At 42.2% G+C, this 20,731-nt stretch overlaps 1 protein-coding gene across 1 annotated transcript; it reads right to left on the reverse strand.

The window, feature by feature from the left end:
- Positions 1-1,295: 1,295 nt before the first annotated feature.
- On the reverse strand, positions 1,296-8,453 carry LOC128194371 (uncharacterized). The gene is made up of 2 exons (XM_052869954.1): positions 4,918-8,453; positions 1,296-4,740 (listed from the first exon to the last, which is right to left on the reverse strand). Exons 1-2 carry the CDS (start codon positions 8,451-8,453, stop codon positions 1,296-1,298), a joined length of 6,981 nt encoding a protein of 2,326 aa, XP_052725914.1.
- Between the last annotated feature and the right edge of the window lie 12,278 nt (positions 8,454-20,731).

Consider the following 20,731-nt stretch of genomic DNA (forward strand, 5'->3'; position numbering starts at 1 on the left):
GATCTTCGATTGACAGGGAGACCTCTTTTTTTTTTTTTTTTTTTTTTTTTTTTTTTTGAAAATAACACTGAATTGTGTCGTTCACCACATCATTTTGTTTCAAAGTTAAATTCGTGAGAAAGATTAGGACCAACAGTCTTCAGTCAGCGTGGACTTTTATGGGCTTGTACCGTGGTTAAAGGTCAAAGGGTTTTGAAAGAAAGGATAATGAAGGCCCAAATAATTGTTTGACGGTTAAAATCTTTAGACAAGAATCATTTGCAAGGTGCCCAGTCAACTGTCCTTAGGGATTTGAACTTCAGGCATATTTATTGTTGTTTTTTCTTTCTTTCCCTTTGGATCATTCTTTTCGTTGCCCCTGTTGTGATCTTTTATGATACTTTCCTTTTCATTCATTTTTTCCTTTTTCTTTGGATGCTTATGATGTACCCTTTTAAATTGACGTCGACCTGCTAATGATTCTTGTCTAGGGTGATGAAAACAATTATGCATTTTGGCTCAAAAGGGGTGCAATTGGTTGAACTGCTTTTGACGATTGGGTAACGAAAAACGGCCACACGTCACTCCGAATCTTGTTTGTCTGACTTTCTCTTGAGTTTAACCCTGAAACTAAACTATGTAGTACTTGACACATCAACTTCATTTTTCCTTTGTTTTGTTTCCTTTGTTTTCTCCTTCTTCTTCTCTTTTTTTTTATTTTTTTTTATTTTATCTCATCTCCCTAATCAACGGATTATCGGTGATATGTAACATGATGAAAACTGCCCCAATATTAGGCATATGGCGAAATCCTTCGTCTTGTGGGAAACGGAAAAAATAGGGTTCAAGTAATGTGAATGCAGATGCTTTATCAAGATAAGAACACCGGTTACACCCAAAACCTTGAATCAAGAAAGGGCTCTCCAACGGTATTTTTTCAAAACCCTCTTCTTCTTTTTTTTGTTTTTTTTTTTTTTTGTGTGTGAAAATACTATGTCCTTGACAACTTTATTAACAACAAACTCAACATGTGACCTTCTTTTTTTTCGTTTTCCTTTTTCGACATCCTCCAGGACCGAGCTCACCAACCTGATATACCTGTGATGCTTTTATCGACATGCGTTTACTTATTTTCATTTTCATTTTTCCTTGATTACTTAACAGCTCAGCGTGACATGCAATATTTCAGATGGGATGCAAACAACCAAAATATGAATGAACTACGCAAACTTCCTTTATTAAAAAAAACACAGAGTACAATAATCTTTAACGATAATATCAACATCCCCTTAATAGCAACCACTATCACGGAATCATCATGCGTAAAACTTTTTTACTGCATCAGAATTAACTGGCAATGGTAACTCCTCTCCGTCCATTCTCGTGAGAATTAGTTCCCCACTAGAAAATGCTTTTTTCACTACAAATGGCCCTTCATAATTTGGAGTCCATTTGCCTCTATGATCCTTTTGTATAGGTAGAATCTTCTTCAACACCAGCTCACCTTCATGAAATTCTCTTGTGTGTACCTTTTTATCAAATGCCTTCTTCATTCTTCTTTGGTACAATTGTCCATGGCATACTGCTGTTAATCTTTTTTCATCGATGAGATTGAGCTGGTCGAAACGAGCTTGAACCCACTCAGCCTCTTCTAATTGGGTTTCCATTAAAACTCGTAAGGACGGAATTTCCACTTCAAACGGAAGTACTGCTTCCATTCCATATACAAGCGAGAAAGGCGTTGCCCCAGTCGATGTTCGTACCGAAGTGCGATAACCATGTAAAGCAAAAGGAAGCATTTCATGCCAATCCTTATATGTGACCACCATCTTCTGCACAATCTTCTTGATATTTTTGTTAGCAGCCTCTACTGCCCCATTCATCTTTGGACGATAAGGAGAAGAATTAAGATGATGAATTTTGAACTCCTCACATAACTCTGTCATCATCTGGTTATTCAAGTTAGTGGCATTATCGGTGATGATCCTGTTAGGGAGCCCGTATCTGCAAATCAACTCCTTTTTTATGAACTTGGTCACCACCTTTCTAGTCACATTAGCATAAGAAGCAGCCTCAACCCACTTGGTGAAGTAGTCGATTGCGACTAATATGAAACGGTGTCCATTTGACGCTTTTGGCTCTATAGCTCCGATGACATCTATTCCCCACATCGAAAAGGGCCACGGTGCAGACAACACGTTCAAGGTCGTGGGTGGCATATTGATATTACTTGCGTATACCTGGCATTTCTCACACTTTCTCACATGTGTACAACAATCATTTTCCATAGTCAACCAAAAATACCCCGCTCTCAGTATCTTCCTGGCCATTGAGTGCCCATTCATGTGCGTGCCAAATGTACCCTCATGCACTTCTTTTAGTATCAGCTCGGCTTCTTTTGCATCTACGCATCTGAGGAGAACCATGTCATGATTCCTCTTATATAGAATATCCCCACTCAAAATGAAACTGCCAACCAACCTCCTTAACGCCCTTTTATCGTTTTCGGATGCCTTCTCTGGATATTCTCGAGTCTTAAGATAATGCTTGATATCAAAGTACCAAGGTTTACCATCTACTTCCTCCTCGATGAAATGACAATACACTAGCCCCGCATGACTCTTCATTTCAATCATTGGCAATTCTGCATCTTGATCAACTTCAAACATCGACGACAAGGTAGCCAACGCGTCTGCTAATTGATTATCTTCTCGCGGTATATGATTAAACGTGATGGAATCGAAATACTCAATTAATCCCCTGATGTAAGCTTGGTATGGAATTAATTTAGTATCCCTAGTCTCCCACTCTCCCTTCAATTGATGGATAACCAAAGCTGAATCTCCGTATACATCCAGAATTTTTGCTTTAGACTCTATTGCTGCTCGAATACCCATAGCACAGGCTTCGTATTCTGCGATATTATTTGTGCAATTAAAACACAACCTTGCCGTCATTGGAATGTATTGATTCTTAGGAGAGATAAGCACTGCCCCTATTCCATGCCCCATTACATTCGATGCCCCATCGAATAACACTGTCCAAGCATTTTCATTTTTGTCATCTCTGCTCTCAGCAAATAAAGCCATGATATCTTCATCAGGAAACTCAGGTTGCATCGGCTGATAATCACTAATGGGTTGATGGGCTAAAAATTCTGCTAAAGAGCTACCCTTGATAGATTTCTGAGTAACATATACAATGTCGTACTCCGATAATAGCATCTGCCATCGAGCTATCCTTCCAGTGAGAGCGGGCTTTTCGAATATGTACTTGATAGGATCCATTTTAGATATCAACCAAGTAGAGTGACTCAACATATATTGCCTTAAACGATGAGCAGCCCACGCCAGTGCACAACAAGTTCGCTCTAACGACGAATATCGTTGTTCGCAATCTGTGAACCTCTTGCTCAAGTAATATATGGCATGCTCTCTTTTCCCGTCTTCATCATGCTGACCCAATACACAACCCATTGAATTATCCAGTACGGTCAAATACAAAATGAGCGGTCTTCCTGGCATAGGTGGACGCAATACAGGAGGGTCCTGCAGGTATTGTTTGATCTTTTCGAAAGCAACTTGACAATCTTCATTCCAGACTACAGCCTGATTTTTTCGTAGCAACTTGAACATTGGTTCACAAGTAGCAGTTAATTGGGAGATGAACCTAGCAATGTAGTTCAGCCTTCCCAGAAAACCTCGAACCTCTTTTTCTGTTCTGGGCGCAGGCATTTCCGTTATCGCTCTTACTTTGTCAGGATCAACTTCTACCCCTCTTTGGCTGACAATAAAGCCCAACAATTTTCCAGACTTTACTCCAAACGTGCATTTGGTGGGATTTAACCTGAGCTTGTATTTTCTCAGTCTCTCAAATAATTTCCTTAGATTGAAAATATGCTCCTCTTCTGACTTCGACTTTGCAATCATGTCATCCACATAAACTTCAATTTCCTTATGCATCATATCATGAAAGAGTGTCACCATTGCCCTTTGGTATGTTGCCCCAGCATTCTTGAGTCCAAAAGACATCACCTTATAACAGAATGTTCCCCATAACGTGATAAAGGTCGTTTTTTCCATATCTTCCGGTGCCATTTTAATTTGATTATACCCCGAGAATCCGTCCATGAACGAAAATAACGAAAATTTGGCCGTATTATCAACCAGAGTATCGATGTGTGGTAACGGGAAATTATCTTTCGGACTTGCACGATTTAAATCACGATAGTCAACACACATTCGAACCTTCCCATCCTTCTTAGGCACTGGTACAACATTCGCTACCCATTGTGGGTATCTTGCCACAGCCAAAAATCCTGCGTCAAATTGCTTTTGGACCTCTTCTTTAATTTTTAAGGACATTTCCGGCTTCATTCTTCTCAATTTTTGCTTGACTGGAGGGCATTCCGGCTTGAGTGGGAGCCTATGCTGCACAATATCGGTATCTAGACCCGGCATGTCATTGTAAGACCACGCGAACACATCTTTAAATTCCTTCAACAGTACACGCAATCTTTCCCTCACTTCCGTTTTCATACTAGTACCGATTTTCACCTCCTTTATCTCATCCTTCTCTCCCAAGTTGAGTATTTCAATCTCCTCCTGATGGGGTTTAATCTCCTTAGATTCTTGTTCCACTAATCTCAACAATTCTGGAGAGGGTTCCACATCATCTTCGAAATCATCTTCCGTATTATTGATAGGGTGCTCAAAATTAGGAACATTGATATCGTTATTTTCAAAACAATCATTGTCACATCTGCATCATTTAAATTTATGAAAAAGTATAAATAAATAAGATAAACAAAGAAAAATGCCAAATGATGATGAAATGCATCTTTATTATCACGCTGAGTGAAAAGTAAAAAAGAATCAATCCGCAAAATCTCAGTTCTAAAGCCCCAATCGAAACTATAAGCTTAATTAAAACTATTACATTTTGTTCACATTAAGCATCACAGGTAAATCCAGTGTTTCCCAATTGTTGAGTTGAGTATCAGGGGAGCAAGCCCACACAAAGCTCAAACTTTGAGTCCTTTCTTCATCCTCCACAGCTGCTATCTGGCCAGTGTTGATCCACCCTGCACTGCGGAAGCTTTCCTTGATGTCAACAATGTGAATTTTGCTCTCTTTGGGCCCTCGTCTTTCTGCACGGGCCAAACTGCGTTCTTTTCTTTCTTCAATCATCCTTTTCCTGTCTTCCTTGGTAGGTTTGTATCCCAAGCCATATCTGTTCTTGTTTTCAACGATTTCTATAGGGAATGCTCGCCCCTGCCGATATTTGCCCAAACCTTCCCCATATACATAGCCCCCTTTTATCATAATCTTGGCCATCATAATAGAAGCACATGATAGACGAGGATTTACTGGAAACGGTTCCACACAAGCATTTCCCACAATCTCCAACGACTGGAAGGCTGTTTCGAGAGCTTCTTCAGCCGCCTCGATGTAGCGTGTGGATGATGGCCCACTCACAAGAAGATCTTCTTCTCCTGATACTATCACCAGCTTATCTCCCATCACATACTTCAACTTCTGGTGTAGTGTAGAAGGCACAACCCCAGCCGAATGGATCCATGGGCGCCCCAACAGACAACTATAAGCTGGCAGGATATCCATAACCTGGAACGTTATTTGAAAGACACAAGGGCCAACTTGCATTGGTAAATCCACCTCTCCCATCACCTCTCGTTTGCTACCATCAAACGCCCTCACAATCATTGAACTCGGTCTCATATGCATTCCTTCGCAAGGTAGCTTTTCCAAGGTTGCTTTCGGCATGACATTCAAAGAGGACCCATTGTCCACTAAAACACGTGCTATAACATGATCCAGGCATTTCACAGAGACGTGAAGAGCCTTGTTATGCCCTCTTCCCTCAGCTGGTATCTCTTCATCCGTAAAGGTGAGATAATTATTAGCAACAATATTGCCAACAATACCCTCGAATTTATTCAACGAAATACCTTGCTCTACGTGAGCCTCACTGAGTATCTTCATTAGCAACTTTCTATGTGATGCTGAATGCATGAGAAGGTCTAACAAGGATATACGAGCAGGCATACGGTTTAACTGTTCTACCACCTTATATTCACTTTGTTGTATGAATTTTAAAAATTCACAAGCCTCCTCTTCAGAAACTTCTCTCCTCTCTTCCTTGTCGGGGATCTCCTCCGTCTGTGCACCCTTCCCCTTTAAGAATTCTTTTGCCTTCGCGGCCATCGTTGCTTCCTTATCATTGACTCTTTCTCGTGCCAACTCTGGTGATGTGAAAATTCGACCACTCCTAGTCATTCCACCTATCCCTGATATGTTTTTGACGACAGGGTCAACGCTTTGTTCTTCGCTTGACGCATGCGTCCCATATCTCCATGGGACGGCTTTTTCGTTCTTGTAAGGAAAAGGAGCTGGTACACGGATAACAACGGGCGACCTTCCTTGAGTTGGTGGGATAGAGGTAGTCTTAGTGAAACGAATCACCAATGGTTCTGGTAAACTCATGCCGGATTCATCACCAGTTTGTGCAAATACATTTCCCTCCTCCTTCTTGTAGCATACCTGCATCAGGCCACGATCTAACAGGTCTTGCAGAATTTCTTCAAACTTAACACACTCCTCAATAGAGTGCTCAGCATCTGGGTGGAGCGCGCATGCCATACTCTCATTATAATCACCCTTCAAGATACCCACTTTCAGCAACGCCTCCAAAATAAACCTCCTAGAGCTCCTGACTTCTTTCACATTCTTCACCAGCTCATGCTCTTTTACTTCGACAGCATTCGTCGAAGCACTTCCATGCCCAGATAAAGGATTGGCCTCAATATTAGGCTTATCCTCTTGGAACTTTAACCACCCAGAATCAATTAGAGTCTGCACTTTATGCTTGAAAGCCAGACACCTCTCAGTGGAATGACCAGCGGCCCCTCCATGATAGCTACACTTTGCATCTGCATCATAACCTCTTGGGTATGGAGGCTGCAAAGGCTTCAGGGGACAAACGACAACCAGACCTTGTTTGATAAGATGAGGTAATAATTCCGTATAAGTAGTAGGAATTGGGGTAAAGTTAACATAATTTCTTTCTTGGTTCCTTCTTGGATAAGTATTTGGACCCACATTCATATTGGAACCTACGTTCGCCCCTCCCCTCCAATTATTCGTCGGAATGTATTGTGGTTGATAGTACCCTGGTTGCTGTTGAGGCCTAATTTGATGACCAAATGACGCATTAGCTGCATGTGGATGTTGACCCCAGTATGGTCGATAGTTATGAGTGGGAACTTGACCTCTCCACACCGGGGTTGCAGATGTTGCATGCACATCTCCTTCCTTTCTTTTTCCTGAGTTGAAATTGGGTTTTTTGGAATGTGCAACCACCGATGAGCCATATGCAATCTTCCCATTCTTCAACCCGATCTCTATCCGCTCGCCTATCACGATGATTTCGGCAAAATTTGAAGATACATTTCCCACCATATGTTCATAGAATGGTGGTTGGAGCGTATTAACAAACATTGCCCCCATTTCTCTATCATACAAAGGTGGCTCAACTTGTGCAGCCAATTCCCTCCACCGCTGAGCATACTCCTTAAAAGTTTCGTTGTCTTTCTTTGACATGTTTTGCAGCTGTAAACGATCTGGCGCAACATGTGTATTATATATATACTGCTTCACAAAAGCATCAGCCAAGTCCGCCCAACAACGAATTTGAGTCGGCTCTAAATGGGTATACCAGTTTAACGCCACTCCAGCCAAACTATCTTGAAAAACAGGGATGAGCAGCTGCTCGTCATAAGCATAAGCAGCCATCTTTCTGCAAAACATGGTTAGATGGCTCTTTGGGCATGTATTTCCCTTATACTTCTCAAAATCTGGCGCTTTGAACTTATGTGGTATTTTGACGCCAGGAACCAAGCTCAATCTAGAAACATCCCCAAATCCATAACTTTCATACCCCTCAACAGCCCTCAATCTTGCCTCTAGGCTCTCCAGTTTATCCTTCGCCCCATCAACATTACTAGTTATCCCCTGAAACGAAGTATATGGCGCAGCCCTTGTAGAAAAGCCCTCTCCGGTAATCACAGGTGGCACCGGGGTTACTCGTATTCCATCAGTCATGCTTGCATACATCCCTTCATTTACCATAGGTGCAGACATTACAACAGGTCCCTGAGTACTGATTGGCGGTACGTTAGTAGTGGTAGGGAAAGAGAATGAAGTCTGCTCCCCTTCTGTGTATTCTCCCACAGGTGGGGTGTAACCTGGAGGCAATCCATACATTGGGAATGAAACAGATTGGCTCCCAGCACTGAACAACGGAGGGTAATATTGAGCACTTCCCTCAACTTGCGCAGGGGTCACCCCTCCCGTAGTCTTCAGGGCTTCGAGAGCCGCCAAAATCTGGGCCATCTGATCCTTCAACTGGCTGACATCGGCCTTAATAGATTCGTGTGACTGCTCCCAATTCTCCATGACCTTCGAATTAGCTCTGGTCCTGTACGGATGTCTTGGAAAACTTGCCGTTGTTTTCTCACTTGTACTGATGATTATTTTTTATTAAATTAAATTAGATAAGGATGAAAAATGCAAAAAGAAAACATGATGCATGCTAGTGATAAGTGGAAATCACAAGATAACAATGACAATACTGATGGAAAATTAACACAAGTCGATACCAAACAAACATCCCCTATCTTTCATTTCAAGAAATTTGATCCATTACATCGTCTAAGGAACAAAACACATAACTCTGATGTACATCAATCCCGCGCCCGAGCAATGAAAGATTTCATCTCTCGCACTAACCATTTACAATGATTAATAAACAATTCTATTTCCGCTGATGAGTTACAAAAATGAGTGCTTGCTTCAGCATTCGACACCATCCTGGGGATGTCTTCAATTGCCCCGTTTGCCAAAGCAGCCAACTGAGAGAATCTTTCCTTCCAGTGCTTTACATCCATTTCTTGTTCGGCGATGTGCTCTTCCATTCGCTTTATCAAGGCCTGATGCCTTTCTTCAAATTCTATCGACCTCCATCGCTCCTCCTGTTCCTCGATATATTCCTTCATTTGTTTTATCAGAGTTCGATGCTCTTCCTCTGCTTCTGTTAGCTTCCAACGCTCCCGATTCATATCCGCCTCAAACGACATGGCCATATCTTTCATCTCATGCCCCGCTTTTTCTATCTGAATCTGCGCTTCTCTTAATCTCTTCAGGGCTTCTCGCTTATCTCTTTTGGCTTCTTCGTAGAGGTGCTTCCACTCCTTTCCCTCTTCTAAAGCCACCTTCTTCTCATTTACCCTCATGGATAATTCCTTACTCGCGGCAGCTAGATCCTGTTTCACTCGAAATGTGTAATCCCTCTCAGCCTTCTGGCTTTTGACAAGGTTTTCATAAGCCCGCGACTTTTCTTCATTATCATTTTTCATATCCACAAGATCATTACGCGCCCTTTGTAATTCGTTTTCCAACCTAGCATTCCTCATTTTCAATTTCTCCATCTCAGCTTTTAATTGTTGCACCTCTTCACTTTCTGGAGCTTGGGATGGTCCTTCACTAACTGATTGATCCTTGATTGGCTTGAAAGGCAGCTTGACTACTTTCACTCTCTCCAGAATCCAGGTGTAATAACTAACCCTGCTATCCACTACTCCATCCCTCAAGTCCTTCTCTGCTCGAACAACATTTTCCCATGCACTTTTAACCTTTCTTAACAGTTCGATGAAATGCCCGTCTTCGTAATAAATGAATAGGGTAGCAAGGTAATCTGATGAAGGTGCCCCTTTCATGGGATGCCCAAATTGTCTTTGCACCAAAAGAGGGTTGTAATTTATACAGTACCGGGCACCTATGAGAGGCACGTTAGGAAAACTACCACAATGTTGGATAGCCAGTTTATTTCCGAGCCAAGGAAGGCGCCATTTTATACTTCTTTCGCTCAAACCAGCAAGGAATCGGGCCCAATCGTTTCCTCCTTTACCTTTAAGCCCTTGGTGTGACAAAGTCTCCGATAGACTCTTGACATCGACCATCTCCTTAAACACGCGCGCTGTCATCCATATATACAACGCCGGTAAGCAACAAAGAATCTTCTTTCCCTTTCTCTCATGGCAAAAACTTAAGGACCCATAAACATCCGCAAGGACTGCTGTTACAGGATTCTCTGATCTGGTTTTACTCGCCACGAAGACGTCTATCGCGGTGTAATCCACGAATTCTTCTATTTTGGGAAACAAGACAATGCCATATATGGTGAGGGCTAATACATCCATGAAAGTTTCCCAATCCTCTTTATCAGCCAGGTGATGTAAATACTGCTCTAGATATCCCTGTGATAACCCATGCAATTGATTCCTCATCATCATCCTGTCTTCCAGCTCCTTGGGATGTAATTTCATAATGGTAGCAATGGTGGGTATAGAGGCATGATGCTCTAAATGTTGATAGGGAGTGGTGTCCTCCAGTGGCAAACCCAAGATATGCTCGAACTCCTCTATGGTTGGCGCCAACTGAAAATCTTGAAATGTGAAACATCGAAGCGGAGAATCATAATATTGTGCCAAGGCTGTGATAGCGGGTATTTGTACTTCAACCTCCATTAAATTCAACAAATTTCCATATCTTCTTTGAAAGGTTTCTCTCTTTATAGTCTTAAGCTTTTTGCCCAAGTTTATCAGCCCGGTCAAGTTTCCAACACAGATTCTTAGACTATACTTCTTTCTTAAATCGGAAGAATCGGTGTGTCGTGTAGCATCGGATCTTGTGTTAACATCCATCTTGTATGAAGTCAAGTAGGTACCTGTGATTTCCTTTAAAATTAACATGTTACTAAATGATGTATGAATATGATGCATGAAAATAAAACAACATGACGAAACAAAGCACATGCATGGTATGAAATGTAATATCACAACAAAAAAAAAAAATGAACAGCGTGAGGGTTACAGAAGTACATATTCCTCCCATCGTGCCCTACCAAAGGTTCACTGCTTGGAGTTCAAGGTCAAGTATATGCAATCTCACAAGGATGATTCCCTGAACCTAAAGGTCAAAGGTCACTAGAGCTATGGCCCCCTTCATAGCATCTCCACAACAGTCGAGTAATCAACTAGGTGTGGAAACACATATGAAGAGAACAGACTCTAGCTGGAGTTCTCACGATAGCCAAACAGGAAGTACATCCCAGAGTGACACCACTACACAACTCCTCTAATTCTAAGCTACGCTCAGACCCGGGTATAGGGCCCCACTCATGATATGCTAGAAGTGTGTGTGTGAAGGGAGGAAATTATGCACACCCAAACCCTCACCTGCAAAACAACCAGAAAAATTCCCAGGCAGATATGAACATATTGTCTACCCTAGGGTTCAATATTCAACAGTTATTGCAGTTATTCTAAATATCAAGCACAAATAGAGAAAAGGGAAAGAAAAACACATAAGCAAAACCACATCGAATTCGCGCATTTAATTAAATGGCTCGACTCTCTAAACTTCCCCAGCGGAGTCGCCATCTGTCGCAACCGGAATCGCGACGGGACGACGATCCAAAAAAGAAACGGGTTTCGAAAAGAGATTTTGGAGTCGCCACCATAGTTTATTCTGGAAAACTACGGAAAAACCATAAAATAATAAGACACAGTCCGCGAAAACCATATTCTAGGTTCGGGAGTCGGTTACGCGTAGGGAAGGTGTTAGCACCCTACAACGCCTGCCCAAAGGCAGTACCTTTAACTAAATACGCGAATATGATGTGGTTTTCAAAATGTTTAATTGTCCCTAAAATAAAACTCTAAATAAACAAAATATATTTTTTAGTTTTTTTGGGCCCGACAAGGATTGACCTTGCTCCTACGTATTCTCATTCAAAATGAGAAATCAGGGTTACGTAGTTCTTTCTGAAACTGTTTGAGAAATTTGTTTGGAAATGATTTTGTATTTTTGGGAAATGAACCTGACAAGGACTGGCCTTGCTCCTACGTATCTCCATTTTTGGTGAAGAATCAAGGGTAACGTAGTTCTAGCTGAGAGATTACTTGTAGCCGGGAATATTTTAGTACTTTTAATAAAGAAGGAAAAGGTTTTCTAGCACAAGGCCTACGCGAGCGGTCGCACGTGTGCTTAAAACCTTTTCAAATATTTTTATTTGATTTTTAACTTTTGTAAAAGAAAAGGAAAAGATTTTCAACACAAGGCCTACGCGAGCGGTCGCACGTGTGCTTAAACCTTTTCAAAATATTTTTATTTGATTTTTAATTTTTATAAAAGAAAAGGAAAAGATTTTCAGCACAAGGCCTACGCGAGCGGTTGTAAGACCCGTATTTTGGATGATAGGGGACATGGTGGGGACATGGTGGCCACCCACCTCTTTGACTATTGGGAGTGCATTATTGGAGGTGCAATTACGGGGAAGCTTAGCAAGGGAGGGAATTCATTTTTGGTGGGCATGTGAGAAAGAAAGAGAGAGAGAACAGCCAAGGGAGGAAACCTTCCTTCCTTCCTTCCATTTCCAGCCGTCCGAAGAGCACCCATGGAAACTGTACCAACTTCAGAAGGGCTGAGAGGTAGATCTGGGTTGGGCATCTGGTGAGGGTGGAGTTCTTCCAGCAAGATCGGAAGAGAAAGTGGAGAGCTGATGAATTTGCTAGGAGATCTAGAGCTGCATGTATAGGAGGAGATAGATCCCAAAGCTTGCAAGGAAGTCTTCAAGAGGTAAGGGGAGTTTGATTTATTTCATTAATTGTTGGTATAATCTGTATTTTGATGCAAATTTGGGAAGAAGGGGTTGAAAATGGGGTTTTCTGGGTTTCTCTGGAAAATGTGCGATTCTGCAGAATTCTGCAGAATGCGCGTTCGTCCAATTTTGATGAGTCAAAATTGGACGTTCGTCCCAACAGTGCTCGACCAATTAGTGGTCGGCCTAACGTTCGTCCAATTCTGGTGAAATTGGACGTTCGTCCAAATTGCTCTGTGGTGAACGTTCGGTTCTAAACGAACGTCCTTGTAGTGAGCGTTCGTCCTTGTAGTGAGCGTTCGTCCTTGTAGTGAGCGTTCGTCCTTGTAGTGAGCGTTCGTCCTTGTAGTGAGCGTTCGTCCTTGGTGTAGTGAGCGTTCGTCCTTGGTGTAGTGAGCGTTCGTCCTTGGCGTAGTGAGCGTTCGTCCTTGGCGTAGTGAGCGTTCGTCCTTGGCGTAGTGAGCGTTCGTCCTTGGCGTAGTGAGCGTTCGTCCTTGGCGTAGTGAGCGTTCGTCCTTGGCGTAGTGAGCGTTCGTCCTTGGCGTAGTGAGCGTTCGTCCTTGGCGTAGTGAGCGTTCGTCCTTGGCGTAGTGAGCGTTCGTCCTTGGCGTAGTGAGCGTTCGTCCTTGTAGTGAGCGTTCGTCCTTGTAGTGAGCGTTCGTCCTTGTAGTGAGCGTTCGTCCTTGTAGTGAGCGTTCGTCCTTGTAGTGAGCGTTCGTCCTTGGTGTAGTGAGCGTTCGTCCTTGGCGTAGTGAGCGTTCGTCCTTGGCGTAGTGAGCGTTCGTCCTTGGCGTAGTGAGCGTTCGTCCTTGGCGTAGTGAGCGTTCGTCTTTGGCGTAGTGAGCGTTCGTCCTTGGCGTAGTGAGCGTTCGTCCTTGGCGTAGTGAGTGTTCGTCCTTGGCGTTGTGAGCGTTCGTCCTTGGTATTGTGAGCGTTCGTCCTTGGTGTTGTGAGCGTTCGTCCTTGGTGTTGTGAGCGTTCGGCCTTGGTTTGTGAGCGTTCGGCCTGTGATGAAGATTGATTTCAGAACGTTCGTTCAGACAGCATCAGAGTTGGAAATAGCGTTCGGCAATAATGCATAATCCGTGGGTGTATTTTGAAGTAATTATTGAGAATTGTTGGTTATTTCCTTGATCCAATATTGGTTTAGTTATACATATTATTGAGAATATGTATGACTTCGTGATTGAGCACGTTTATTCTATTGGTTTAGTTATACATATTATTGAGAATATGTATGACTTCGTGATTGAGCACGTTTATTCTATTGGTTTAGTTATACATATTATTGAGAATATGTATGACTTCGTGATTGAGCACGTTTATTCTATTGGTTTAGTTATACATATTATTGAGAATATGTATGACTTCGGGATTGAGCACGTTTATTCTATTGGTTTAGTTATACATATTATTGGGAATATGTATGACTTCGTGATTGAGCACGTTTATTCTGTTAGAGGTGGTACATACACTATGTTATTTACTTATAACTTTGTCTGTCTTTTGAGCATTTTTGCTAGTCTCACGCGTGAGACTGAGATTCGAGTGTCACCTTCTTCTGCGCGAGGAGGTGAATGTCTCGCCCAATGACTTCGGCTCGTGTTGAGTATAGTGCATCGTTACGCGTAGTATCGATGTTTTTACTCGTTAGTCCTTGAGGAGTCGGGGAGATAGGTCTGAAGTCGCGATGGATGACGGCTCGGGTCGCCTGTTATTGAGAGCAGGTTATGACGACGAATTACAAGTAAACGACATCAGTTTATGAAAGACTAGTGTGCAGTGTCATGTGAGTCGATTTATCATGGGAATTGTTATAGTATTTGTAGTGGGTTTATAGTGTGATAATTCTGGTTATTCATCTTGCATGTTGTGGCTGTGGTTTCTAACCGTGATGGTCGTACGGATACGAGAGAGATGGTAGTGTAGATAAAGTTGGATTTGGAGTACTTCTGCGAAAGAGACGGGGAGTAAAACTTGTTGAGTCTATAGGTAGTAACGAGCGTTCTTATTAGTGACGTTCGGTCTTGGTGTTAATTATTTTCAGGTAGCGAGCGTTATTAGATAACAGTTGATCTTGATGTTAGTGGATCTGAGGTAGCTAGCGTCCGATCTTAATTTGGTAACCTGAGGTTTAGTTTGATTACGCCAAGGACGAACGCTCACTACGCCAAGGACGAACGCTCACTACGCCAAGGACGAACGCTCACTACGCCAAGGACGAACGCTCACTACGCCAAGGACGAACGCTCACTACGCCAAGGACGAACGCTCACTACGCCAAGGACGAACGCTCACTACGCCAAGGACGAACGCTCACTACACCAAGGACGAACGCTCACTACACCAAGGACGAACGCTCACTACAAGGACGAACGCTCACTACAAGGACGAACGCTCACTACAAGGACGAACGCTCACTACAAGGACGAACGCTCACTACAAGGACGAACGCTCACTACAAGGACGTTCGTTTAGAACCGAACGTTCACCACATAGCAATTTGGACGAACGTCCAATTTCACCAGAATTGGACGAACGTTAGGCCGACCACTAATTGGTCGAGCACTGTTGGGACGAACGTCCAATTTTGACTCATCAAAATTGGACGAACGCGCATTCTGCAGAATTCTGCAGAATCGCACATTTTCCAGAGAAACCCAGAAAACCCCATTTTCAACCCCTTCTTCCCAAATTTGCATCAAAATACAGATTATACCAACAATTAATGAAATAAATCAAACTCCCCTTACCTCTTGAAGACTTCCTTGCAAGCTTTGGGATCTATCTCCTCCTATACATGCAGCTCTAGATCTCCTAGCAAATTCATCAGCTCTCCACTTTCTCTTCCGATCTTGCTGGAAGAACTCCACCCTCACCAGATGCCCAACCCAGATCTACCTCTCAGCCCTTCTGAAGTTGGTACAGTTTCCATGGGTGCTCTTCGGACGGCTGGAAATGGAAGGAAGGAAGGAAGGTTTCCTCCCTTGGCTGTTCTCTCTCTCTTTCTTTCTCACATGCCCACCAAAAATGAATTCCCTCCCTTGCTAAGCTTCCCCGTAATTGCACCTCCAATAATGCACTCCCAATAGTCAAAGAGGTGGGTGGCCACCATGTCCCCACCATGTCCCCTATCATCCAAAATACGGGTCTTACATTCTCCCCAACAACAAAAATTTTCGTCCTCGAAAATTAAGCTTATCGGAACTAGTCGAGGTAAGTTTCTCTCATCTCATCCTTCAAATTTTTCACTTAACTAAAAGATCCTAACAATACTTCATTCTCTCTCAAATACCTCATGTCCTGCCTTTCTAACTACCTCTCGAAATTTTCTCCTTCTACTTCCTTTCTTGATACTTATTTCCCCTAGTCTGCTATAGAATTTTCTATTCCTTTCTTAACTTAAATTTTAGGTCATCCTCCATTTTCTTATTCAGATTCCAACCATCACTAATACCTAGGTTCATGTTACCAAACTCTCACAGCGTCACCCCGTTTCTCGCCAACACGTCCTTTTCTTCTGACTGTTAACGTTACTGATATTCTAAACCCAACTCATTTCTCCAACCTTGTTACAACCATATTTATCCAAAGCTTCTCTTAATCTAGCCTCTGAAATTCTTGCGAACGTACAACATATGACCTTATGACTTGATTTCTGGAAATTTTCATCACTCATAACCTTATTCCTAAACTCCAATATCTTCACTCGCCCTCCGAAGCTTAACTTTAAGTCTTCTAACTCCTATCTTCGCGGCAAGAACTTGTCTCAAAGGCTTCAACCAATCCTAATAAAGGTATACAACTCAAGTTGTCCTTTAATATGCATTCCTCTCCTACTATCGAGCACACTACACTACCACAAAAGCAAGAACAAGACATGAATTACTACAGGAAACACCACTAAAACTCTAACTCTTTCTTAACTCTAACCTTCAGAATTAAGAAAGGAAAACCATCTATGGTAAAAGTCATGAGTGTGCACCCTCATTACTCTTATCAAGACGTTTTCTGTTCTCAAAACATCTAGTTAGATACACACCTTACTATAAAGACACGGAGGAAGTGGTAAATCATACCATTTACACTAAATTCTTCACAGCGAAGACACAGCAAACCCACAACACAGAGGTCATCCTAAGGATGAACTGCTCTGATACCATTATTGTAACATCCCAAAAAAAAAAAAAACACCCTAAAACAAATAAATTTTTCAAAAACTTAAATGTTGTAATAATACATAACATCCCGAGCATAAACTAAAATCTATACATCAGTCTTAAGCTCAAACGCAACAACAAAGATAACCTTGAATCCTTCTAATTCGATCTTCCATCTCTTCCTCCATTTTCACAAGATTACGCGACAATCCTTCAACTGCTCCCGTATAACATCACACATTATACGATCATCGCATTCACATGCACAAACAAGCAAAGTAAGGGTGAGCTAACCTGAAACACATCATTTATAAAACATGCATAGTTATTTCAATACAAATATCATATAATAATTAAGTCCGACATCCTCAAACCAATGTACCACAATAATACCTAATACACAATAAACTCTCATCCGGATGATACGTTGATGAGCAAATCAACGGAAGGTGCCCCACTTGTGATTTCATTCTTAGTCTCCTCAATATGCCCACAATCAACCACAGATCAAACATCCTACTACAGTACCCTCAACCTCAATACATACCCAGATATCATAACATTACTGAATCAAACGATAAAACAACGAACTTATATTACATCGGATACTGTTTACACGAACATTAAGATTGATCACTTAAGCTAGAAACTGAGCATCAAACGCTATTATACCGAATACCATTAGGTCGAATACCAAAAGATCAAACGCTAATTAAGATCGAGTACATAGACTTCACGTTAAGACAGTGTACTCTACTAAAACAATTACTATTATTTCGAACACTATTCGAACGATTGCTCAAAGATCAAATCTCGCACACCACAGATTAAGTACCATTCGGACGAACACTTAATTGATCACTTTACTGAATTTAATTCTATCTGAGAGTAACCTCATCGAGACCGAATGTTCCCTACGTACAACCACTAACTATTAATGATCTTTACCCGAGACAGGCATCATCCGACCCGAGCACTACCTATGAATGATCATTTCCTGAATCATGTATCATCACGACTAATCACTATTTATCAATCGATCGATACTTCAACGACTATCAAAGCCGGTCACTCCCTATAAATGATTACAACCTCAAAGCAACATCACCAATAAAGATCATTCCCTGAGAACCATCGCTACTAGACAGAACACTATAATAAGGAACGCTTGAGTCTGGGTTAAACGCCTAGAGTACTCTGTTGAACACCTCAGTATTGACTGAACGTAATCAAACTAAACCTCAGGTTACCAAATTAAGATCGGACGCTAGCTACCTCAGATCCACTAACATCAAGATCAACTGTTATCTAATAACGCTCGCTACCTGAAAATAATTAACACCAAGACCGAACGTCACTAATAAGAACGCTCGTTACTACCTATAGACTCAACAAGTTTTACTCCCCGTCTCTTTCGCAGAAGTACTCCAAATCCAACTTTATCTACACTACCATCTCTCTCGTATCCGTACGACCATCACGGTTAGAAACCACAGCCACAACATGCAAGATGAATAACCAGAATTATCACACTATAAACCCACTACAAATACTATAACAATTCCCATGATAAATCGACTCACATGACACTGCACACTAGTCTTTCATAAACTGATGTCGTTTACTTGTAATTCGTCGTCATAACCTGCTCTCAATAACAGGCGACCCGAGCCGTCATCCATCGCGACTTCAGACCTATCTCCCCGACTCCTCAAGGACTAACGAGTAAAAACATCGATACTACGCGTAACGATGCACTATACTCAACACGAGCCGAAGTCATTGGGCGAGACATTCACCTCCTCGCGCAGAAGAAGGTGACACTCGAATCTCAGTCTCACGCGTGAGACTAGCAAAAATGCTCAAAAGACAGACAAAGTTATAAGTAAATAACATAGTGTATGTACCACCTCTAACAGAATAAACGTGCTCAATCACGAAGTCATACATATTCCCAATAATATGTATAACTAAACCAATAGAATAAACGTGCTCAATCACGAAGTCATACATATTCTCAATAATATGTATAACTAAACCAATAGAATAAACGTGCTCAATCACGAAGTCATACATATTCTCAATAATATGTATAACTAAACCAATAGAATAAACGTGCTCAATCACGAAGTCATACATATTCTCAATAATATGTATAACTAAACCAATAGAATAAACGTGCTCAATCACGAAGTCATACATATTCTCAATAATATGTATAACTAAACCAATATTGGATCAAGGAAATAACCAACAATTCTCAATAATTACTTCAAAATACACCCACGGATTATGCATTATTGCCGAACGCTATTTCCAACTCTGATGCTGTCTGAACGAACGTTCTGAAATCAATCTTCATCACAGGCCGAACGCTCACAAACCAAGGCCGAACGCTCACAACACCAAGGACGAACGCTCACAACACCAAGGACGAACGCTCACAATACCAAGGACGAACGCTCACAACGCCAAGGACGAACACTCACTACGCCAAGGACGAACGCTCACTACGCCAAGGACGAACGCTCACTACGCCAAGGACGAACGCTCACTACGCCAAGGACGAACGCTCACTACACCAAGGACGAACGCTCACTACAAGGACGAACGCTCACTACAAGGACGAACGCTCACTACAAGGACGAACGCTCACTACAAGGACGAACGCTCACTACAAGGACGAACGCTCACTACGCCAAGGACGAACGCTCACTACGCCAAGGACGAACGCTCACTACGCCAAGGACGAACGCTCACTACGCCAAGGACGAACGCTCACTACGCCAAGGACGAACGCTCACTACGCCAAGGACGAACGCTCACTACGCCAAGGACGAACGCTCACTACGCCAAGGACGAACGCTCACTACGCCAAGGACGAACGCTCACTACGCCAAGGACGAACGCTCACTACACCAAGGACGAACGCTCACTACACCAAGGACGAACGCTCACACCAAGGACGAACGCTCACTACAAGGACGAACGCTCACTACAAGGACGAACGCTCACTACAAGGACGAACGCTCACTACAAGGACGAACGCTCACTACAAGGACGTTCGTTTAGAACCGAACGTTCACCACAGAGCAATTTGGACGAACGTCCAATTTCACCAGAATTGGACGAACGTTAGGCCGACCACTAATTGGTCGAGCACTGTTGGGACGAACGTCCAATTTTGACTGAACATGCTATAATTGCTCTTTTATACGAATCTAAGTATGATAATATTGGAATTAACTGTGCTATCTGTATAACATGCTTTTTATATCTAGCTCACCCTTGCATTGTTTTTGTTATGTGCTGTCTGGGTATGTTTCTTTGGCGATGATCATCCACTTGGATGGGAGCAGATGTTGTCGCGGAGTTTCCCTCGAAGCAAGAGCTAGAAGTTGCTGATGTTGCGGAGTTGTCTTCTTATAGTTTCCTGATTAAACACTTGTAGTGTTTAATCCTTTCCACTGTTTAATTTAAATTCAGTGTCTGTTATTGGTGAATGACTGTAATTTACTACATTTAATTACATGTCGTACTCCGACTGTTCTCTATATTTAAATGTTGATGTCTTTATTATATAATATTAGTTATTATATAATCGGGATGTTACATTAATGGTATCAGAGCAGTTCTTCCTTAAAAACCTGTAGGTGTGGGTGCGCTTCGTTTGTGATTATGTACTTTGGTCTCGGGTTGGAAATTGTGTTGGTTTGAGTCAGACTAATGGTCTTTCTTTCTGTATGAACAGAAGATGGTACCTACTTCTTCTCCTCCTTCGTCCCAAGGAGTTGATCCGTCTGACTCTAATCAGATGCTGAATGCGGTGTTCCAAGCGTTGCAAGAACAGAATG

The sequence above is a fragment of the Vigna angularis genome, chromosome 10 (genome assembly GCF_016808095.1).
Source record: "Vigna angularis cultivar LongXiaoDou No.4 chromosome 10, ASM1680809v1, whole genome shotgun sequence".
Lineage (NCBI taxonomy): Eukaryota > Viridiplantae > Streptophyta > Magnoliopsida > Fabales > Fabaceae > Vigna > Vigna angularis.